The sequence below is a fragment of the Marmota monax genome, unplaced genomic scaffold, assembly GCF_021218885.2.
Source record: "Marmota monax isolate L192 unplaced genomic scaffold, Marmota_monax_Labrador192_F-V1.1 WCK01_AAM20220418_F8-fsc00015, whole genome shotgun sequence".
NCBI lineage: Eukaryota > Metazoa > Chordata > Mammalia > Rodentia > Sciuridae > Marmota > Marmota monax.
In genome coordinates, this window is record NW_026692194.1 from 7383223 (window position 1) to 7408582 (window position 25360).

Here is a 25360-nt window from a genome sequence, read left to right on the forward strand (position 1 = left end):
GGTAAAATATGTGTTTGAGGACAGTGATTATCTTTGGAGGATAAAATTGCAGGAGATTTACTCTTTGTGTATTTTATAGTATTTGAATTTTTCTTATGATGAATATACTATTTTCCCAAATACCAAAAATTTTTTAATAATTAAACTAGTCTTTAAAAACAAAAACAAGCTAAGACTACAAATACAAGGAAATAAAGCACTTACGGTTGTCATAAATTGGGTTAGAGACAACAGGAGGAAGAGCAGTTGTCAAATTACCAAGTTCATCAGGGAGGAAAACTTGAAAACACAGTCTCACCACATTGAGATCACAATCTTCAATATCAAGCAGCTGTTGCTCAGGGACTGAACAAGTATAAACATATTTTTTTAAATGCAGAATAGTCACACAGAGCTAAAATCCTGTTATGTCTTACTCCCCATCCATTATATCCAATAAGCTTGAATAGCAACCAAATCTGTACTAACAAAAACAGAATGTACCCAGTCTCAAGAATGCCTTTTATTATTATCAAGTAGTCACTATCTAACAGTATTTGATAAATTATAGCCTTTTTAGGAAGTAACTATTCTAGTAAGCTGACACTTAGAATAGAACCCCAAAATGAAATTAATAACAATTTGATTTTTTTTTAAATGGATGCAAGTTATACATAACAGAGAAGAGATATTCATTCAACAAATCTGTATTTGGTTTAGTTTAAGTTATCTTCTAAATCTTCCAGGAATTATTTCCCCAGTTTTAAAGAGACAAAATTATTTGTCCAAAGTTTTACAACTAGGAAGTGGTAGGGTGGGAATCTGAACCCAGGCCATTGACTCCAGAGCTTATGCTTTTAAAAATTAAACTCTACTAGAAAATTTTACTTACAGTCCACATGAAAATGACATACACACAGGAATATCTATTAAAATTGAGATCTATATTTTAGGGATGAAGTGCCAAGAAGATACCAAATGATATAAGATAGCTAGTTTCTATAAGATACTTCATTTGTAAATTAAGTCTGCTCAAAAACAAAAAACCCTACAGTAGGAAAATTTTGCAGTTCTGAAAAAAATAAAAACTCATGACAAAATAAAATGTAAGAACAGTTTTTTATATTGATGTTTGAAAAGAAACCCAGTTCCAACAAAAAAATATTACTGCATTTTCAAAGAATACCATAAGCTATAACAAATCATAAACAATTCAGCTATATTTTTAAATGCTTAAATATATATATTAAATTTTACAAATTTTATATTTTAACACTTACTGTATAAAATATTAAAATGTAAAATACTAAGTTTGAAAAAACATTCCTTGAAAAAAAATTCCTTAGTACTACAGGCAATAACTAATAAAAACAGTTTTATACTGTTTTAATTTATTTGTACTCACACAGTCTCAGTAATTATCACAACATTTAAATTTGTCTCAATATCATCATTCTCAAGCTAGAGTCTTATAGACTCTAACATTTGAGTCTATAAGAACACAGTTGTATAATAAAAAGTCAAAATGCTGTGATGCCAACACATGTATTATAGTAGCACACTCTTCTGGCATCTTAATTAAGGAGGCAATAAGAGGTTTCCTTCTTCAAAACCAAGTTTTATAGCATTGTAAATTTGGAGTTCAAGATCTCACTGTCTCTCAGTTTCAAAGATGAGTAATCAGTACACACACACTCACACACACACACACACACATGCACACGCATATAATCTGTAGCTAGGTGCTCCTGACAAGTTTAAAAACAAATCTATACGAATGGATAAATAAACTATGGCATAACCATGCAATGCAGTAATGCTCAGCAATAAAAAGGAACCAACTATGGATTTTTGCCCCAACTTGGATATATTTCAAAAACACCATGCTGAGCAAGAAGAACCAGACAAGAAAGAGCAATAGACTACATGGTTCAATTTGCATGAAACTGTAGAAACACTTAATATATGGTGACAGAGAAGATTAGTAGGTGACTGGGCCAGAGTCTGGGGAGGGAACTGAGAAAGGGATGAAGGATACTTTGGGGGATAATGGAGAGGTTATATTTTGAGGTTACATGGGAGAATATATTTAAGTGGATTTCATATCTCAATAAAGTTTACTTAAAATATTTTAAAATGCTATATAAAAAATAAACTAGTTAACAAAACAAAAACATTAAAAACATTTAATCATGTACTGGGTTCTATCAAAGGGAAGAAATTATACCTATATCTCAAAAGATCACTATACCATTTTGCTTTGAATTTTACTCCATATGTGCAAATACAGTTATTTCATCAAAATTACTTCATTTCTGCACAAAATGGTTAAAAACAACTGACAGGAATCATGAGTAATACTTGTTTTTACCCAACATAGGATTTGGTGTGAGGATGAAGACCCAGCTCAGAGCTTCCTTCTATAAAGTCTAAACTCATTCTAACTCAGTAGTTGACCTCTAGCTTTTTTATGCAGTTAAAGTTTTCTTACATAATAATCATTTATGCATGCCTCTTTTATCCTATTCGACAAAGTTCCAAGGAGTCAGAATAGGTGTCTGAAACATCCTTAAATTTTCACTTGACAGAGAACAGAGAACATAGTAGTTTACATTCAATGGATATTACACATTTCCTCAATGAATGACTGAAAATTTGTTGAATAATCATTTAGATATCTTATAACCTGCTTAAGAAAACTATTAAGTAAAAGCTAACAAAAGAGATTCTATTTTTGGTAATGGCAGATGACATGTAAGTGGAATCAACTCTACTGTAAGAACTAAAAAAGGTGGATAACATATGAAACAAAATTCTTCTAAAGGTATCAGAGAGCTAACAAGATCACGAAGAGTCAGAGGGTCAAGATATGGGAAGGTGCAGCTCAGTGGTAAAACACTTGCCTAGCATGTTTCAGGGTTGGCATTCTGGAAAAAAAAAGGCAAGAGAAGAGAAGAGATTGTTTGGAATTATACTCAATCTGCTGAGCAAATTATATAATTAACAGACTATTACCCTGGGCCTAAAAGAACTGAGAAGGCTTTCAGGGGATTTCAGGTAAGAAAAACAACTTGAAGATATTGGGTAGACAGGTATAAACAAGTCCTGTTTACTCATTCATTTATTCATTTAGTCTTTCAAGAAGTTTTAATTAAGTCACTATATGTGCCAGACACTAGAACAGGTGGCAGAAATATACAGAAGACAGTCCCCATCCTCCAGAGTTTCACCATTTAGTGAAGGAGAAACATGTAAACAAAGTTATAGCAAACCATATTAGAAATATATACAAGAACTTTGGAGCCAGGCACAGTGGCACACTCCTGTAATCCCAGAGGCTCAGGAGGTTGCAGCAGGAGGATAGCAAGTTAGTTCAAAGCCATCCTCAGCAAATCAGTGAGGCACTTAGCAACCAAGTGAGACCCTGTCTCTAATAAAATATTTTAAAAGGGCTGGGATGTAGCTCAGTGGATAAGCACCCCTGGGTTCAACCCCCGGTTCAAAAAAAAGAAAAAAAAAAACCTGTTGCAAACAGGGGGAATATTTAGCTCTGTCAGTGAAGGTAGGAAAGGTTTAAAGAGGGTGATCTTTACACTTAAATATGAAGGCTGACCAGGAAGAATTCATCAAGCAAATCAGGCAATCCATGCAAGGGAACTGCACATATAACAGTTTAGTTGCAAGAAAGAATATGGCTCTCCCAATAGTACAAACAGGTCAGAATGGGAAAGCCAAAGTGCAAATGTGTACAATCAGTGGTAGGGAAAGAAGGGCAGGAAGTGGAGAGAGGGGGAAAGGTGGAATGGAAAAAAGAACTGGATCATGAAGGGCTTCAAATGTCATGCTTGAGAAGCTGAATTCAGCAAGCAGATTAGTTTCTCAAAATGTGGTTATGGTTTACCCATACCAGAATCACTTAGGAGCAGAAATTGTCTAATTGTAGTTTGGGACCTACTGAAATTAATTTAGTAAATTGAAAAGGCAGTTTCTGGAAGGCAGGCAAGCATAGATAGGAATGAAGGAAGGGAGGGAGGGAAAGAGGAAGGGAGCATTAATGCTTATATTAAGGGTACTGTAGTAAAGGTGTGGAGTTTGCATATGTATTGTATTGCATATGTTTGTATATGTATTAAGAGTGGAGAAATAAAATCTCTTTCTTACTGTGAATCACAAAGAAGAAACATTGAACTAAATGTGCTTTTTTTTTTTTTTTTTTTTTTTTTAAAAGAGAGAGTGAGAGAGAGGTAGAGAGAGAGAATTTTTTTTTTTTTTTTAAATATTTATTTTTTAGTATTTGGCGGACACAACATCTTTGTTTGTATGTGGTGCTGAGGATCGAACCCGGGCCGCACGCATGCCAGGCGAGCGCGCTACCGCTTGAGCCACATCCCCAGCCCCTAAATGTGCTTTTAAAATGCAGATTCCCAGGACCCACACCAGACCCAGAAATGTGGTCTTGAATCTACATTTTATTTTTTTAAATTTATTTATTTATTCTAATTTGTTATACCTGACAGCAGAATGCATTTCAATTCATAGTATACATTTACAGCACAATTTTTCATGTCTCCGGGTGTACACAAAGTCATACCATTTGTGTCTTCATACATGTACCTAGGGTAATGATGTCCATCTCATTCCACCATCTTTCCTACCCCCATGCCACCTCCTTTCTGCTCCCTCCCCTTTGCCCTGCTCCCTCTCCTTTGCCCTATCTATAAAGTTCCTCCATTCCTCCTATGTCCCCGCTACTCCCATTATGGATCAGCATCTACATATTAAGAAAATATTTGGCCTTTGGTTTTTTGGAACTAGCTTACTTCACTTAGCATGATATTCTCCAGCTCCATCCATTTACCTGCAAATGCCATGATTTTATTCTCTTTTAATGCTGAGTAATATTCCATTGTGTACATATACCACAGTTTCTTTATCCATTCATCTACTGAAGGGCATCTAGGTTGGTTCCACATTGTGGAATTGTGCTGCTATTGTGAATTGTGCTGCTATAAACATTGATGTGGCTGTGTCACTGTAGTATGCTGTTTTTAAGTCCTTTGTGTATAAACTGAGGAGTGGGATAGCTGGGTCAAATGATAATTCCATGGAATCTGTATTTTAAACAAGTACTATGGGATTCCTGTGAATATTCAAGTTGAAAACCACTGCAGAAGTGGCACTGAAGGATAATTAGCAGAGTTCTGAAATGATCATAGTGATTTTAGGAGGATCTTTTGGATGTTTAGAAGGATATCAAGGATAAAGGTGAGAATGCAAGTTCAGAGGCTGTCAACAACTGTCAAGATTAAAAACGATGTAAGCTTACATTCCTACAATGTCAGTGAAAAGACTGGAGACACTGGACTGAGATGGTCAAAGTGAGTAAACTAAACAAATAGTTTTTCTGGAATTGTTAAGGGTTCATGAAGAGAAGCAGTTGACGAGAAGATAGAAAAGATGTCAGAGCTTTATGTAGGTGACTTTGAATGTAGGGGCCATTTAATTTTTAAACTATATAAGAAGCCATTATAAGATTTATATCATAGTATTATTCTAAAGACCTGTGACTTGATTGGGGGAAAACTGCTACAACTCAAATTATGAAATGATGAGTTCCTAAACAAGGGAAGTGGCAAAAGGGCTGGAGGAAAGAATGGATGTTAAAACAAAAAGTAGCTGGGGCTATAGCTTAGAAGTAGAGCACTTACACATCATGTGCAATGCCCTGGGTTAGATCCCTAACACCACATAAACAAAAAACAATCTAAACAACAGAAAACATAAATACTGTGAAAAACCAACTGCAGGATTATTCCTTTTCCAAATCTATACAGACTTGTTAAGACCATAAATCTTGGAGCCAGGCTACCTGTATTCAAATTTTGCCTTTACCACTCATTATTTATATGACCTGGAGCAAATTAGTTTTTCTATGCATCCATTTTCTTGTTTACACAAAGGAGAGATGAATAACACCTACCTCATAGGTTGTCACAAGAATTAGATGAAGTAAAATATGTAAAGCACTTACTATATCAGGAATTACTTTAAGCATTATCAAATGTTATTAATATAATGCCTGGTTCTGGACTGCCAACAAACAAAAGAAAACCTTCCACAGAAGTAGCAGATAAATTTCTGCATGATTTGGGACAGTTATATGACCAAGGCTTTAGTTTTCTCTTCTTTAAAGCAGTGTTGCTTTAATGATTCAATAAAACAGTGTATATAAAGCTCATGACATTTATTCCCTGACATACAAAAAGGCCTTAATACATGACAGCTATTAACAATCTCCCTGTTTTATACTGCATCTAGACTTGAATGGCCTCTTTAATTTAAAAATCTGGTTTTTTAATTTGACATTGAATTGAAGCTTTAAGTGAGCATACTCTTGACCCATAAATTTACCAGTTCTGAAAATTTTATGCTAAGGAAATATTCACACAAGAGCTCAAAGTGCCTATTTGATGGAGTTTCTAAGTGAAATGAAAATAACCTAGAAGTTCATTACAATTACTAGGTAAACAAATTACAGTCCATTCAAACAAAAGAATAATCTGTTAAAAAAATAGATCTGTAAGTACTGACAAGATGTTTAAGATATAATCTTGTGTAGAAAAAACTAAAGCAGTAGAATATGAAGCACAGAACGCTCCCTTTACATAAAAATGTACATCTGTTTATGCCTATACATGTATAAAGGAAATTCTAAAAAAATATACATCAAACTTAATAGTAGCCTTCTCTGGCAAGTGAGACAAAAGGAGAGGTAGGGGGATTTTGCTTTCACCTTTATACTAAATAGTATGAAAATTTAAGACCTAGAAAAAAAGAAATGCACAGGCTGGGCTGTGGCTCTGTGGTAGAATGCTTGCCTATCATGTGTGAGGCATTGAGTTTGATCCCTGGCACCACATAAAAATAAATAAATAAAATAAAGGTATTGTGTCCATGTACAACTAAAAAAAATTATTAAAAACAAACAAACAACAACAAAAGAGATGCACATCCTATGGTCCATAAAAATAGTACTTGTCTGTAAGCACATTCCTTAAATTATCATTATTTCCTTTAAATTATTTTTACACATTCAGGAAAAACAAACCAACAATATAGGTATGTCTTAAATATGACAAATATATCTATTTATCATAAATTGTATAGTCATTCAATTCCTGACATGCCTATTTAAGTAGCTGCAGAACATGTTAGAAGGAAGAATACCATTATTATAGAAACCAATATCTAGTTCAAAACCCATTTACCCATTCAAACAATATAGAGTGCTAAAAAGTACCAGGAGCCACAACAGGATAATGCTATAAGTATAAATGCTTAATAAATGCTATCTAAATAAAATCCACTGAATAGTAAATATGTAGGAATATAAACAAATATACTATGAAAATGTCTTGTGGGATTTTCCCATTTATGTACTACTACTTCTACGCTTGGGAATGAGTTTTGCTGTGGTCTATGCCTATGAATTAAATGCACTCCAATATCTTATAACCCTACTATACCTCCAATACCTTACCTACTAACATTCACAATGTATATTGTCTGTTGGAAGAGTGGCATAAGGAAGGCCACATTTAAAGAGAACCAGTTTTCTTACAGAAAAAAAATGACATTCTCCACTGATAATTGAAATGATACTTACCATTGAAAGGATTGATTCCTGAACTTATTCTTGAAATAATGGCTTCCTTTACTTCTTTTTTCTTAACACATCGGATACCCAAATTTTGAAAACTAGAAGGAAAAGAATAAACTTTCAAAACTGCATTCTAGTTAACAAAAAGAAAAACTATAGAAACCAAGCATATATCCCACACTGAGGAGACATTATTTTGTTGGCTGGAGATATTAAAGCATGAATTGTATTTCTAATTGCTATGATAAAAATGGGAGAATTTTTTTTTTAAAAGAGAGAGAGAGAGAGAGAATTTTTAATATTTATTTTTTAGTTATCATCGGACACAATATCTTTGTTTTGTATGTGGTGCTGAGGATCGAACCCGGGCCGCACGCATGCCAGGTGAGCGCGCTACCGCTTGAGCCACATCCCCAGCCGCAAAATGGGAGAATTTTGAAGAGTAGTGTTATATTTCTAAAAGAACTGCTACAAGAAAAATGTACATATAGAATTTTTATATATTATAATTATACCTTACCAATATGCCTATGTCAAATTTACCAAAGTAGACACAGATTCACTGGAAAGGAACACCAAAAAGCAAAACGTTGCTTCCCAAATTCATGATCAAATCAGTAAAATCTATGTATTTGATCATATAAAGGAAAAGGTATAAAAAGATGCCCACAGCCTCAAGTCCACAGGTGTGTTTGTTTTAGATGTAGGAATGTTGTCTACATTTAAAATCAAGTAACTGCATATAAACATTGGAAATTCTGAATTCTCTTTAATATTTTAGAGGTTTGGTAATGTAAGTTGGCACAGAAACAACTGGTAGGGACTGAGCATCGGGGACCTCATTTATGCAGAACTCTACAGTTTGCTGTAATGCCTACTAGTCCTCTTAAACACAATCAGCTCCATTCATTTATGCTGGCTGCGCAGCCCTGCCAGTAGAATGTTTTGTGCCATATTACATGATGTTACTGTAAGAAAGTATTGAAAAAAAAAAGTATTAAAATGTATTTTATTAGAAAGAGGTTTAATACTAACAACAATATTTAACAAAAGTTTCAAAATGTCATTTATGGAAAACTTCTCAATAGCTACAAATATTACTAATTTGCATATGTGTAGTACAGATGATGGTCAGGGGAACTCCCCCACCACCACTCAGTCATACTTGTTCCCGCATGGAAAAACCATGACATCATTAAAGTTGGGTGGGTGTGAATAAGGAAGCAAAACTCAATTATAGTAACATTACCATTTATTCAAACTTCATATGACACTTGCAACCAGAGGCTGCCTTGTTTTTCTCTCTCCCCATGCTTCTACTGTCTCATGTTCATGCTCTGCACATTCAGACTTCTGATTGTTAAAATCTAAATTATCTTTGGCATTTTATTCCTCTACTTCCAATACTAAAACATAAGTCATGAATTCTTAATCCTTTCTTAAAATTCTATAATTACAATCCTCTTCCTCAAAAGTAGTCCTTCACTGTGAAATATTTTTTGTTTGATTCTTAATTTTTCATTGACAAAAGATCTTTAAGAATTCTTCATACTTTTATACTACATGATTTTGTTTCATCTGAATAATGATTGCTAAGAATATTAGAAGTAATGAAGATTTCTGAAATTCTGAAGGTTGAGGGTGTAGCTCAGTGGTAGAGCACTTTCTATATTTGTATAAGGCCCTGAGTCTGATCCCCAGCAAGGCAAAAGAATAAGAAAAGGAAATTTCTGATACGCAGAAACCAAAGATTACAAAGATTATATGAATCAATTATTAATTTGTTCATTCACATTCAACAAGTTTAGAAGTTCCCAGTATCCCTTAAAAATTCTGGAAAGTGGGGCTGGGGATGTGGCTCAAGCGGTAGCACACTCGCCTGGCATGCGTGCGGCCCGGGTTCGATCCTCAGCACCACATACAAACAAAGATGTTGTGTCCGCCGAGAACTAAAAAATAAATATTAAAAAAAAAATTCTGGAAAGTAATGAGGACATACAATCTTCCCTTCATGGAGTTTATAGTTGCATACAAGAGTTGGCAAACTATAACTCCTGGCCATATCCAGCATACTGCCTGGTTTTGTAAATTAAGTTTATAACAGAACAGTCATACTCATGAATTTCAAGCTGCAACATTAGAGTTCAGTAATTGCAACACAGACCCTAGAGCCTGCGAAGCCTAAAATCTTTACTATCTAGCTTTTTACAGAAAAAGTCTGCTAACCTCTACTCTGGATAATCTGATAGCTATTAAATAATCACACAAAAAATGCTAAACTGAAATCATGACAAGTTTTATGAAGGAGATATACATGATTTATGGAAGTCTATGATGGGAGAGTCAATCAATTCAGGGTGGACACAGGCCCCCTGTAAGGAAGTGATTCTTAATATGAATAGAACTGAACTAAGGGAAGAGGAGAGGAAAGAGACTTCCATGCAATGGCCCCTACAGAAGAACCTTGTGAGCAGAGGAAACCAAAGGAAGGCTTTTGTGATGAAAGCATAGAGATAAGGCAGAGGAAGCACAATCCAACAGAAGGCTAGAACAAGTGGACTATGGGGGCTGGTAGGCCACAGAAGGAATGCTGTCCCTATTCCAAGAGCCACAGAAAGCCATTAAAATGTCTTAAGCAGGGAAATATTCAATTTGTATTTTAAAAGATATCTCTGGCTAAAGTGAAGGAAAACTAAGGGGAGGAGATCAAAAAAAGAGTTGATGCAAGACCACCAGGGTTAAGGCTATCCCAGCAACTCCAATTTAAAACTGTTGAGGTAGTTCATGGGAGTTCACTAGATGACATGGATAGATTCAAGAGCTATTTAGGAGGTATCTTAATGATTCACACACATGTGAGGGGTCTATGGGGGTTTTATAGAAACCACTAAGACAAGGTACAGTGAAAGGAGAACAATTTTGAGGGAAAAGAGCTGTGATCATGGTTAAGATCATGGTTTGGGGCATATTCTATTGGGGTTTTTTTGAGACATTTAAAAGAACATTAAGAGCAATCAGACTAAATACCATTCCCTAGTGAAAAGAACTAGGGATCCTTGGGAAAAAAAATGATGATATAAGGTCTGAATCAAGAAAAGTTCAAGTCTTGAACACATTGTTGTATCAGAAAGTGAAGAAGTGTATGAAGAAACATGGGGACATACTGAAAGGATATAGGAGACAGTATGAAGGGGTTTGTTTTGATCAAATCTGGGTCAATTTGAAAATCAAAATAATGCCACTAATGGTCTATAATACCATTGTTATAAGAATATAAGTTGACAGTGACACTTTTTAAATGGGGAAGGGAAAGAAGGAAAGATCCTTTCTTTACAATAGAATGCCAATTAATATCACCAAGAATAAAAAGAAAAAACTGAGATCACATGTGTCCTGAAGGGATCACCTCTGTAGATTTCTTGCCCAGTGTTTCATGAAACATGTTATGTTTCTCATGTTAAATATAATCCTAAATATAATGAGTAATCCTTAATGGGATCCTGGATTGGGGATAAAGACTGGGCAACCACAAAGGTCATTCCTGGGATAAATGAAGTAATCCAAAAATTTAACTGCTACAATAAGAAAGAAGGAATGGCCAGAAAAGAAGGAAGTAAAATACGTTTGTTCTCATAGAAATTAAGAAAAGAGAATATTTCCAGACAGGAGAGGTCAGGTTCAAAATGCTATTGGGAAAGTCAAATAATACAGACAGGATTTATTTCTTGCAAAGTGTATATTACCAAACATTTTGTGTTTTGTGTTGTTATTATTAATAAGAGGACGCATTTTCTGAATAGTTATTATCAATATATAAGGAAACTACTAATATTTCTGTTGTCATTAGTTTCATTTTTCCCCAAGAGCAATACATGCTCATTACAAAAATGAACAAGTTAGGAAAAAAGAAACCTTACAATTCTACCCATCCCAAAACAACCACTATTAATACCTTAGCATATATACTACCATGTATATGTATAAACTTTTTAAACAAAAATAAGATTATTCTTCATATCTTGTTTTAAAACATACCTTGTTTTAAAATCTATTTTATTTATCTAGCTTATTATGAATCTCTTTATTTATCAACAGACATATTTGCAATGTTAGTTTTATGACTATTCAGAAGTACACTAAGTGAATGTACCACTTTATTTAACTTGTATCCTTTCTTGTTTATAACTTTTTGCCATTACAAAGTTACAGTAAACATCATTAAATGTCTGAAAATGCTTAATAGTTTCCTGGGAATAAATTCCTAGAAGTAGAATTGCTGGCTCAAGGTGCTTTCATAGTTTTTAGGCTTTTGCTATGTAGCTGTTAAATTGCCTATCAGAAAGCTTTCATTAACTTATACTAACTAAACAGGCTCATCTTCTGGTAGCCTCACCAACATATGAACTTATTACATAATTTTTTTATCTTAGAACTTTTGTTGTATGTTAATTTTGTAATCTGCCACTTTCTTAATAAATTCTAGTTTTCCAACTTATTTTCTCATATGTGGCATTTTTTAAAAAGTTAACTACATGAAAAAATAGAATAAAAATTTCAGGAATTGTTCAAACTGAGAAAGAAAATCACAACATAAAGTTTGTTTTTACCTTTACTGATTAAAAGAAATATTCATGCTAACCATCATGTGATGTGCTGTGTGTTCTAATGAAGAATGAAAATGTAGTTCTAACGCAAATAGTAAGAAAATTTAAGTATACACATAGTAAATAGTATGACAAATTAATTTATTCTGCTAAAAAGTAACAGATGATCATGGACAGGAAATAGAACATCCTATACTTGTCCTATTCCTAAAGATGTTTTTGACTATTGGCTGGGGCTGTAGCTCAGTGGCAGAGCGCTTGCCTAGCATGCATAGGTACTAGGTTTGATCCTGCCACTCTGTTTTAAAATAAAGGCATTCTGTCCATCTACAATTACAAAAATATATATATTAAAAAAAGATGTTTGTGACTATGTACTTACAATAAAGGCCTGCGTTCTTGACCAAATTCTGCTTCATAGTAGCCATCTCTGCAGTCTTTTCCAACTAAATCATGAGGATGAGGTTTATAGGGGTCATTTTTTGTAACTAATGTAATTCTTACTTTTCCTTTTCCATAGTAGTTCATAATCTGGAAAAAGGGGGGATTAAATATATGATTCATAAATATATTTTATTAAGAACTGATTTACTAAATTGACAGTTCAATTTATATAATGTAATTAGCTCTAAATAAATAAAGTTCAACTGACCAGAAACTGCAGTAGAGATGAAACTTTCCAGAGAATACCAGTAGGAAAGAACTTACCTCTCAGCTGCTGGACATATTATTTTCTGCCCTAATTTCAACTGATCATATCATCTGATTATTTATTTCCTTTTAAAACAAGTAATATTACACTTTAATTTTTATCACAGAGCATGAGAAAGAACTAAAATGTTAGAACACTAAATCCTTTATCTTAGATGTACTATCATACCATAAATATCCCTTGAAAATATATAGTTAAACCACACTCAAAATAATAGCACATAAATATAATTTTACTTAACATGCAAGATTTAATTTCACAAAGTAACCGTTAATCAGTTATATTAAATAATATAAACAAATCTCAAGTGTTCCCGGTGTAATAAGCAGTAAATCTAGCTGAGTTTAATAATATGAAATTTCACTCAAATCTGGAACATTCCCAGTACAAAGGAGAGTAAGCATGGGAGAGGCAGGAGGACACTATGAGATGGAGAGAAACTAATGTTTACTTTCAAAGCTAGCAAATTTGCACGAATGAGCAGGGGATAAAAAAAACAGCATACCCTAAGGGAGTAAGGTAGTTAAGTAGACTGAGTGGCGTACCAGGTAGAGGGCACTAAAATCCATAAATCTGAATTTAAACATAATTTAAACAGTAACCATGAAGTATATGTTGCCTTTCTGGGTGGAAGAGAGGTAACCACTCAAGACTCTAGGACAGGCTTACAGTAGATAGAACTCAAGCTGGAAAGCGTTTAGGACCTTCTGGAATGGTAAGGATACAGATCATAGAAATATTTTAGAGACATAATGAATAAATAGAATTATGGAGAAGAAAAAATTAACTCAAAGGATTGGAAAATAGAATTTTTAAAATTTACTTATTATGTTTTACCTTTAACATTTAAATAAAAGGATTTGGATAAACCAAATCCATACTGTACCAAAAATGTGACTTAAAATTAGAAAGTTGCTACAGTTAGATGGGAGCAAGAAGCTCTGGTATAATATTGCACAGTATAGTGATTAGATATAACAATAACGTACTGTATATTTTAAAAGCTAGAAAAGGGCTAGGGATACAGCTCAGCAGTTAGTAGAGTGCTTGCCTTGCATGCACAAGGCCCTGAGTTCAATCATCAGCACATACCAAGAAAAAAAAAAGCTAGAAGAAAGGAGTTTGAATATTTCACCATATAGACATGGTAAATGTTTGAGGAGATAAGTATGTTTAACATTATTTAAAGTTTATATAGTGCATACATATATCAAACATTACATGGTATGCCATTCATATATATAATTTTTATGTTTTTATGTATTAGTTAAATAAATGAAAATAGGAATTTGGAATTCAATACAAAATGTTGGCATTACCTTATTCTATAATTTAACAATTCTCTTTAAATTCAACAGAATAAACTCTGTAAGTAGAGCAGTTATAAAATAGTGAATTAAGCTGGGCACAGTGGTGTATGCCTGATATCCTAGCAGCTCAGGAGGCTGAGGCAGAAGAATTGCGAATTCAAAGCCAGACTCAGCAAAAGCTAGGTGCTAAGCTACGCAGTGAAACCTTGTCTCTAAATAGAATACAAAATAGGGCTGGGGATGTGGCTCAGTGGTTGAGTGCCCCTGAATTCAATCCTTGGTACTCCCCTCCCCCAAAATAGTGAATAAAGATCTGTTGATAAAAAAATTAAATACCACTTTTCAAAATTCAATTTGCTATTAGGTTTTTGTTGTTTTGTTTTTTGAGATGAGATCCTGCTAATTTGCTCAGACTGGTCTTGAACTTCAGGATTCAAGTGATCCTCCTGTCTCAGTATCCCAAGTAGCTGAGACTACAGCATGTGCTACTATGCCCAGCTTGCTATTAAGCTTTTAAATTGGCATTTAAAGGATAAAAAATTAAAAGGTAAGTGAAATATAATTTACAAAAATAAACTGGTACAGGGGCTGGGGTTGTGGCTCAGTGGTAGATCGCTTGCCTAGCACATGTGAGGCACTGAGTTCGATCCTCGACACCACATAAAAATAAAGCCGAGTTGAAATAGAAAAGTCTCTAAAACAGATGGAAGATGTCTTGAAAGCATTGCAAACGAAGCTGTGGGAGGTTGAATCAAAATTGTCCTTTATGAGCTGCAAAAGCTGAACTCTGTTCCATGTTCCATGTCTCTTATTCTTTCCCACCCATTATGTCTTAAATGAGAAGAACTGTAGAATCATTTCTGCAGCTGTATTTTATGGCAAAGAGGTGATTGTTTCCCACATTAGAATTTTTAAGCTATTTTATGATACTTGCTGGAATTGGAATTTAGGAATTTGTATTCTGATAAGAAACTGGGCTGAGTTTTCAGAATTATTTTCTTCTCTGTGTCAAATTCATTATTATTGATTTTCTATTTTTTAAAGAATGATTTTGCTTTTAATACTTTGGACAGTATTAAATAGTGAATGGTAAAAATCTTTTAAAAAATTAAATAAATAAATAAATTTGTACATCTGCAACTAAAAAATAAAAATAAAAATAAACTGGTATATTTATCAAAGTCATTGTCAATTAAAAACTACTTTTGAAACTTATGCTAATATGAAAAAAGCCATATTTTAAAAATTATACTATTTTAAATGATGCCAATGATGCAGAGTATCAGATGCAGGCAATAAAGATCAGGAAAAAGGAAAAAAAATGTTCTTCTCCTTTTTGATAAGCCCTAGACTAAGACATTACAGGAAGAATTCTGATTCAGTTCTCAAAATCATGTTTCATCTACACAGTAATTTTCCTCACCTCTACATGAACATAATACTTTTTCCTCATTAAATGCTTTGTGTTCCATGAAAGGGATCATAATCCAAAAGCTGCCAATGTACACTTAGCACTGTGATTCTCTCTACATAGATTAATATACAAATAATTGTAATTATCTACATCAGGGAAGACTGTATTATAATTAAGAAATGTCTCTACCATCTAATACAGATTAATTTAAAAGAAAAAAGGGAATAAAGGAAAAAGACTATGGAGGTAATTAAAGAAAATGAGCCTTTAATATAACTGCAATAGCTAAAATATCAATCAACCAAAAGTGAGAAAGACACAGAAGGATCTATTACCTGGATAGATGGGAATGTTCGATTGTTCTCAGTGCTGTGCTCTCCTGGAATGCTGCCAGCTGATCGCCCTTCACATTTGTACCTAAAACGCATTCCCCTCTGCCTGGGTTGTTCAATTATCTTTATATATGGGTTATACCCACCTGAAAATTTTAAAAGGGAAGGGTTCAGTGAGATTACAATAGGATCATAATAGATTTCTAACAATTTGGGTTTTTTTTTTTTTAAACAACAGACTAAAACAAAGATTCTCCCTCCCAACATTAACAAGGTTGTAATGTAATTATCCAAGATTGATTGGAAGACACATCTTTTGTTCCCATTCAAATTGAGCTCATAGTATTAACACAAGTCATACAAATCAACTGATTAATTAATGCTTTATTGCTTAATATCCACAGCTAATGCCAATATCAAGTTCTAAAATAACCACTTCATAAATATTCACTTTCCACATGAGATCAAGCAGAAGGGTTTTCCCCAAGATGCCCCAGAATGATGAAGAAGATAGTATTCAGCAGTACATTATACTTCCCAAGAGAGTAAACATATTTAACTGTTTGGCTTAACACTGGATTCTTGGAAGTAGGTGAAAAGATCATTCCCTAAAAATGAAAATAATTTAAACTCTTGCAAAAGCATAAGTTTGGAATGTTATACAATGTTGTACATTGTATACTAAAACAAGCCCCAGAAGAGACTTCAGGCTCAAAAGAATTTTCAAGCAGTCCCATCTAAACTTTTTCTACAATATAAGACACTATGGAGGAAAAGAAACCGCAACTATTTGTTTTATATAGCAATATTATTCAAAATTGCACCTGTAGGATAAGCTACTGATACACATACTTAATGAATGACTCTTAAAATAATTATGCTGAGTGAACAAAGCCAGACCAAAAGAGCACATATGGTATAAGTCCATTTAGAGCTAACTCTAGACTAAGTAAACTATAATGAAAGAAAGCAGATCACTAGTTGCCTAAAATGGGATAAAGTTTAGGGGATGATGGACATGTTAAATATTTTGATTGTGGTGATGATTTAGGTTGTACACATAGGTCAAAACTTACCAAATTGTGTACTTTAAGAATGTGTAATTTGTTATACATTAATTATACATTAATAAGGCTGTTTAAAACATATGTATCTTTACCCTTTCTTATTATCCAAATCATGGAAATAAAAGTTCAATAAAGATACTCAATTGTGCTTAAAAGGGGTAATTAACAATGTGTTTTCATTTCAGGGGTATGAAGACATCTTCCATTCAAAAAAGAAAAAAAAAAAAAAAAAGACTCTCCCCCAATCCATTTAGTGATTTCTAAATTCCCACAATTATAAATCCATTTCACTGAGGTTATCCTGTTAGAATGCAAGCAATTTCAGAAAAGATAAAACAGTGGGTCTTATTAGGTAAGTATAAGAAGAGGCCTTTTGAATCCCACCTAGCCATTTTTTAACAGTAAGTCCCTGGAAATGTTATTAAAATCTCTTAGTCTCCTCTGTAAAATGGGAATGATAATCATAACAGCACTACCTCATAGTGTTGGTGTGAGGATCAGACATCACATGTGTTAAAATTCTTACTGTTATACATATGACATGGTGAAAAGAGGAGGAAAGAAAAAAGGTAAGCATTCTAGGGAGAAGGAAGAAGAGTGTGTCCATAGAAGAGTTTATTTAGGTATCACCAATGGAAGTAGAGTATGTTTCTACTCTTAGAGAACCAAAACTCAGAGCACACAAAGTAATACAGATTTCATTTTATGTGTTATGAGGAATCATTATTTTTATGCAGGGAAATCATAAGATCAGAATAGCATTCGAGAATAAGAACTCTGGTGGTACTGGACATATTGAAAGTAAAAAGCAAGGTGATCAATTTAGAGTCCATTAAAATACAACAGTTCCCCCCTTATCCATGGGGGATATGTTCCAAGACCCCCCAGTGGGTTCCTGAAACTTTACAGACAGTGCTGAACTTTATATATACCATGTTTGTCCTATACATACATACCTATATATGCTAAAGTTTAATTTATAAATTAGGCACAATAAGAGATTAACAACAATAAAAAAATAGAACGATATATTCTAACAATAGTTATTGAAAACTTATTACTTATTTCTGGAAATTTTCACTTATTATTTTTGGACTATGGCTGACCACAAGTAACTGAATTATCAACACCAAAACTGTGGATAAGTGGAGACTACTGTCAGGTGGGCAATGATGAGCATGTGTCTAAAATAAGGCAGTGATAATAGGAATCCAGGTTCATTTAAAAGATAAAACTGCCAGTATTTGGGGTGCCTAGGCATTAGGCATCAAAAGAAAAATTAAAAGAAGTATTGATGACACCACATTTCTACTTTGGGTCACTGAATAAATTGCTACTGTTATCTTCAATTTTATTCAGCTTAAATCAGACTTCTTGTATTGAAGCTACTACCTATTTGTTTATTCAAAACACAAAGGGCCAGGAAAAACTAACTCAATCAAGTTCATAACTCTTTTTTTCAATTTTACTGAAAAACCACAAGGCAAGCATACAAATGAGTATTTCACAATTTATGTCGTTGTATATTTCAAAATCACATTACAATTTTGAATATTTCCACAATTTATGTCGTTGTATATTTCAAAATCACATTACAATTTTGAATATTTCCTATCTTTATACATTCTTGTAGGTATATCTAAAAGAAGTACATTTCCCTCTCAATAGTTAAAATCAACAGTATTTTTCAGTGACATCTTAAATAATTTATGTGGTTGAACAAAAGGTCAAATAAATCCCTGCACACTACTTTAAGGTGTCTTGGTGGGAAACTGATACAGAATTACATCATTGATAGTAAACTGTTAGCTTCTTTGGAGGAGGAGGAGTATAAATAAAAATTCTAGGCTCATTGTGAGCAAAGTGAGCAGTGATTTATTGACATTTTAAAAAACTATCTAGTGTGTTAATGAAGTAAGTCTATAGACAAAAGAACAGAAAAGCAATTGTTGAAAAGATTAAATAGAATACTTTTTAAAAGTTTTTTTAAATGCTGAAAATGACATAAATATTAGTTATCATATAATATTGTGTACTGAAAAGTTCTTGAAGTTTACTTTTTCTATTACGGAAGTTCTTAATTGGTAAAAAGTTTCACTAACAACCAAGTAACCAAATTTTTTGTAATATTCTATACCTCCCCAGCTGAAAATAATTTCCTCTTCCTGTAAATAAAAATAGTACTTTTGTTTATAATAATTATTCCAAATAACTTTAATTCAGGGAGGATTCATTTTATTTGTTCTTGAAATAAAGCTACCTGCTTTATTTCTTTTAGATACTTGAAGGCAGAAATTACATTATTCATAAGTGCCTTATATACAAATATTAAGTAAATATCTATTGGGTGAATGATTTAAAATCTGAAGATATTTTGTTTGTGCAAGTTACTCAAACATGAAAGGACTACATTAATGATTAATAGATCTTCTTCATTATATTCTGCTATGATGAAAAAAGCAGTGCTTTGTAGGTACTAGAATTGCCATACCTTCCTACTTCCTCACACCCATTCATATGCTGATTTATTTATCTGTGGCTGTGATTTTTAAAACTTCCTAGCTATAAATAATTTATATTATATATCAGTACAATGCAACAGTTATTTCCTTCCTCAGGACGGTTTTGCAAATGCCACTCTTCCCACAGATAAAAAGTGCTGAAATGTAGTCACATATGGAGTAGAAGAAGGTAAAATATAAATCAGGGAATTGTAGGGAAAAATGAGTAGTCTTAACTAAGATTACTGAATGTCACTACAGTTTTGAAAAGCACTGAAATGTCTTCAAAATGAGTTCTAAACAATTTGATTACTGTATTTTTCTTTAACCAATACTGCGTAAAACTAGGATTGTCCCTATGTTTTGAACAGTATTGTAAAATGCTAATGCAGACCAGAACATCTGAAATATAGCCCAAATTTTTGCAATGTATATTTATGATTTATTTGCACTAAGGAAAAAAAGAGTGCTATATAAAAATCACACAATAAAGTATTAGTTTTTGATTAAAAAAAGAAATTACATTGAAGTAAAAGATAAAAATAGATTACCAATTGTCAGAAATACACACATTCACTAAAATCTTTTTTTTTTTCCCCCAGTGGTGTTGGGGATTGAATCTAGGGCCTTGCACATGCAAGGCAAGAGCTCTACCACCAAGCTACATAACCAGTTCCATATTCATTAAAATCTTATTGCTAGCATTAGGAATCAGTATTAAGTATACAGTGAAAAATATTAATTACATTTAATATAATTTTAAAGCACTTTGTATATATTTGATCCTAACTTTAATCTTCATAAAGAAAGAACTTATCCCATTTTACGGGTGATAAAACTATAAAATTTAAAATTAAATAAAGTAATGAGAAAAAAAATTATGAATGACATTAGCTACAGTGACAGCTCAGATTCCAGGATACCAAACTTAAGAAACAACAAACATAAAAAGCAGCTAGGGGTAAAATTACAATAACTGATTCAGCACATTTTAAAAAAAATACCTGCAATCTAAAATAAATATATTCTAGTTTAATAAAATAATTCATCTTGGTATAAGCAAGTAGTTTAATAAAATAATTCATCTTTGTATAAGCAAGTGTAAGAGTCAATAAAATCTTTAGAACAAAGTTTGTACTGGAGATGTACATCAGAAACACCTAAGTAGCTTTTCCAAAACATTGGACATGCCCTGACCCCATCTCAGAGCCCAACAGGAAGTACTCTTCAAGGGTAAAGCTGTTTCTGAAAGAGCCTTTCAAGCCAGTTTAACACATTCCTAATTCAAGAACCACAGCCCTAAAACTTGAAGAAGTAGAAACAATGATGCACATATCTGAAGCAGCAATCCCAAATTCAGGTCTGCTTCCTGGATAAATAAGGCAGAGCAATTCTGACTAGTTGTAACTCCTTTTTCTCTCCTGATCAAAACAGATTATTCAAAATGTAAGCAAGAGAAAAAGACAAAGGGATAGCCTTCAACTGCTCTAATTTGTTTTAAAAATAAACCATTTACAAAATAAATATTCTAACATACTTCTTGCAGTACAATACACAAATATTTGAAATGCCAATGTGTCAAAACACCACAGTTAAGAAAGCTGACTAGAGTGCCTCTCTCTCTCATAGAGCTCCTAGATGACATTTTGCCTGGGACCCAAAGGAGCAAAAGGGGCTAAGAATACATACTTTTCCAAATATCACCTCTACTCGTGGTGGAAGAAAAGAAAATAGGATCTATTCTTTTTTCCTCCAAAAGATCTATCAAAGTTTACTGCAATACAACAGATTGACTTTGAATTGGCCTTAAGAATCCAGGTAATGGAATTTTCAAATGAGTAGTCAACTGATGTATGCACCACAAGGTAAAAAGGATATTATAGATTTTGGCAATAGAGATTCCACTGCTATAGAGGTGGGAGAAAAACTTTTGACCTACCGGGTGAAAAAGTAGAGAAACGTTTAAAATCTGTCCCAGATTATACAGGTATTTAAATTTAAAAAAAAAAAACATACATGGCAGGGCCAAATCATCTGTTAAGATTTCTAGACTTAAAAATACAGGAGGGCGAGTTAAATATGAATTTCAAGTAAACAAATAATTTTTTTAGTGTAAATCTATCCTATATAATATTTGGGTCATGTGCCTACAAACGCAATCATGTACAGAGAACACAAATGGGAAGGAGTTGGAACAAAAGAAATTTGAGTGACTTGTTATATTAAAGAACAATAGGACATACCCCTAGATGTTGCTACTTATGATTCATTTCATTCACTCATTCTCCTTATGTTTATTATATATCACGTCAATTTTTATACCACTGTTATCTCTTTTTCAAGAACATTCATGTTTGTGTGCAATCTTTTACTTAAAAAAGTCATTTGCTTTAGCTATCCATCCTAACTTCCAGTTCTATTATTAAAGAGTAAGTTGCCATATACTTACATCCATTTTTTTCTCCTTACTCAAGAGAAAAATAGTTCTCTTGAAATTCATACTACAAAGAGGTGGTTAAGTATTGTGGTTCACAAAAACAATTTTTTGTGTACTTTCTATTCTGTTACATAGCAGAGTCATACTACAGAAAAATGTGCATAAAAAGAAATTATCTAAATTTTAAGATAACTTAACCAAAGAGAGTACTAATTATTAGTAAACATAGTCACATACCACACAAGAACATTTTGCTTTTTTTACTGAAAAGTTTCCAATTTAGACATAAAATACTTACATTAAATAGAATAGAATTATAAATATACAAAGGTAATGTCTACTTAACTATGCAGCTTTGATAGGTTTGGGAACACATTTTTTTCACTTTGCCTATTCTAATTAATTGTGTCAAGAAATTAGAATCAAGAGTATTGTTTAAAGGGGGGAGGCAATGAAAAACAATGACCAAGTTATGAAACCCTAAATAACTAATCTGTCAATTTATATTACAACATTTAGAATCATTATATAAAATACCAGCTACTCATAGCATTTATATAATTTATATAATTTTGATGATGATTATGCTCTTATGTTACTTTTACATTATAGGGATCATCTCTTCAACTACACATACCTATTTACATATAACATCTGGTGAGAAATGAAGAAATAGTCTTAAATGCTTGGTAATCAATAAAAGTACTTTTTGAGGTTTTTAATACTATCTTACTACAAACAGAATCTAAAGTAAATAATAAACTCATTAAACAAATTTTTTCCTGTCACTCTTTCAGCTAAATTAGTTCCAAATCAGAATGGGAATTTATAATTTAATGAATCTTTTTCTCTCTTTAAGGTCTTTACATCTGATTAAAAAAAAGTATAACCTGACTTCTTTAAACATTTTTTTTGTTTTTTTTTTTACCTAGTAGTTGCAAATAACTGAATTACAATTTAAATAACTTGTTGTATTTTAAATAGTTCCATTTAATGCAACTTTTTAGAAAAGACCAAAAAAGATAACCACCCTACAACTTCCAAATCTTTGAACTTTCAGTTTCTTTACACTTCCCTTTCAATTTAGAGACTCAGTCCTCATAACAAAAATATACTGTCATTAAACAAGTTTAAGTTGCATCACATTTTAAAATCAGGTAGGTCTTACAATACTCTATGTAGAAACGATTGTTTTTTTTTTTCTATTTTAGAAAAGTTTTAAGTATTACATATATGAAAGATTAGTCTGGTCAAATAGCCAACAGTGGACTTTTTTTTTACTTAAAATGCTCACCATTCATTAGTTCTTTCATACAACATCTCTTCCTGATAACCAATAAACTAAACATTTGATGTCATCCTTGTACTTTTAATCTAAACATCTATTGAATTGATATTTTCAAGATTCTCTGAAAGTCTGGGGTCATTTAAGTGAGTAAAGGGAAAGTTGAAATATTTTAAACTACACTTGTCTTCTCACACGAAAACCACAGACAAACTGAAATCAAATGTCATGTGAAACACCCCAATTTCCTTTTCAGCTTACAGCAGTAGCTATGGTATTGTTCTGCTCAACCCTTTAAAGAGGTTCTTTTTGCTTTCTACTTCCTCTTCTCTACCAGACATCAGCTTTCTACCGAGGGTCACTACAGGAGGCAGTAGGAAGCATGCGGGTCAAGAATAAACAAGACCCTTCTTCATTCAGCCTCCTACTACAGCCTTAAGGTGTCATTTTAGGCTTCCGGCTTTTGCTTGCTCTGCACCCGGTGCTGGGGCAGTGCAACTGCAGCACCCCCACCCTCACCCCGCCAAAATCCCGGTAATGATCCAACCTAGACTACTTGACTTACCCGCTTTGAGTTACAGGCAGCCCTACATCATGGCTATCTATACAACTCTTCCGCCCTTTCCCTGCAAGCTGTTTCTTAACTTGTTTCCCTGCAAAGCAACAAATCCAACCATTTATAGACGAAAAGAAATATTTACATTAGGGGATTCCGTTGTTTTCATGCCTAGCCATTATTTTAAAGCACAAATAGTTTCAAAATCCTTTCCCCGTTGCTGCTAACAAGAGGGGGACTTGGAACTCGACGTCTCTACTCGGTAAGTTAGAAAAGTCTGCGCTTGAGTTCCCAGTAAAAGTCATCCACTTCGTTTCCACTTAATACCTGTTAAAATAACACTAAGAAACTTTACGGCAGCGCCACATTTTACACAACTGTCAGCACAAGAACTTGGAACTTGATGAAATTAATCTAAACAGGGAGAGAGTTCGCCCGAGGTCTGAAGCTTCCTCATTCTCGTCCAAAAATACAAAACCACCATTTCAATACAATTCAACCTTTAAATACAAGAACTCTTCGTCCTCCCTTATTTAATTACTTCCCTAATCCCCAAATCAAGTTGTTGGGAATTTCTAAAGTTCCGGCTATTACAAGAGCATCAGATTACACAGCGCGGCTTTGATTTCGCACGCAAACCTTCAAGCAGGTAACTTTTTCTGACAATTTGCCAGGTGAGGCGATTTCAAAGCCAGAATGTGCCATCAAAACAGATCCCGAATCCCAGGGCAGCACCACCCCGCAGAAGAGCTCCTTCCCCGTCCAGCCGCGATGGGCGCACTCACCGGAGGCCATGGCTCCGCTCTCCGCGCAGTCGGGCCGGCAGCTCCAAACGTCGGGGCCCGAGGCCGTCAGCCAGACAGCCGCCAGTCAAGTCAGGAGGCCGCGGGACCTTTGCCGTCGGGACCCCAGTCCCCCTGACCACCCCCGGGCCTCCTCCTCTTTCCCGCCCTCCCCTTGGCTTGCGGCTCACACCTTCCCACCCCCTGAATTCTCGCGCTCAGGGTCACCACTGTCGCCCGTCCAGCGAGCGGGAGACAGGAGCAGGGGGCGGAGCGGGACGAGAGCCGAGCGCTAGCCCGGCCAAGAAGCTGGCAGCCCGGAGGGAGGGGAATTTCCCGCGGCTGACGTAGCGCTCCCCATCGCCTTTCCCGGGGGCGGGGGGCGGAGCGTTCTCGAGGCTGGCGCGCGCACCCGCACTGAGCAGCCCGCGACCCGCCCCGGTCCCGGCCCCGCCCCCGCGCGCTCCCCGCCCCCGCGCGCGCGCCCTAGAATTGCTGCGTGATTGGGTCCGGGTGCAGATGCTGCAGCGCGGGGTCTGCGGGAGTGTGGGGACGGTAAAGAGCTCCGGCAGCTCGGAGGTGACGGCTCTGAGCGTGAGAAGGCCGCCGGCTCCCGAGAAATCCCCCTCCTCCGGGTTGTCCTTCGGAGTGTGGTTTAAAGTTCAGGAGCTGGTGGGAGGGTGAGGTGACGTCGAGAGGGTCGGTCGCCCGGGAGCACCTG

At 34.4% G+C, this 25360-nt stretch overlaps 1 protein-coding gene across 2 annotated transcripts in view; it reads right to left on the reverse strand.

Annotated features, from left to right (window-relative positions):
* Rel (REL proto-oncogene, NF-kB subunit) overlaps positions 1 to 25017 on the reverse strand; it is a 31348-nt gene extending 6331 nt beyond the window's left edge. The window contains exons 1-5 of one of the 2 annotated variants that reach the window (XM_046423472.2): positions 24643 to 25017; positions 16015 to 16157; positions 12626 to 12774; positions 7646 to 7737; positions 205 to 345 (exon numbers count right to left, since the gene is read on the reverse strand). In XM_046423472.2, the coding sequence (XP_046279428.1) occupies positions 205 to 345; positions 7646 to 7737; positions 12626 to 12774; positions 16015 to 16157; positions 24643 to 24652 (535 nt within the window). In that variant the 5' untranslated portion in view covers positions 24653 to 25017. The remainder of the gene's footprint in view (positions 1 to 204; positions 346 to 7645; positions 7738 to 12625; positions 12775 to 16014; positions 16158 to 24642) is intronic. The other variant, XM_046423463.2, reaches the window with a different exon arrangement.
* Positions 25018 to 25360: the final 343 nt, after the last annotated feature.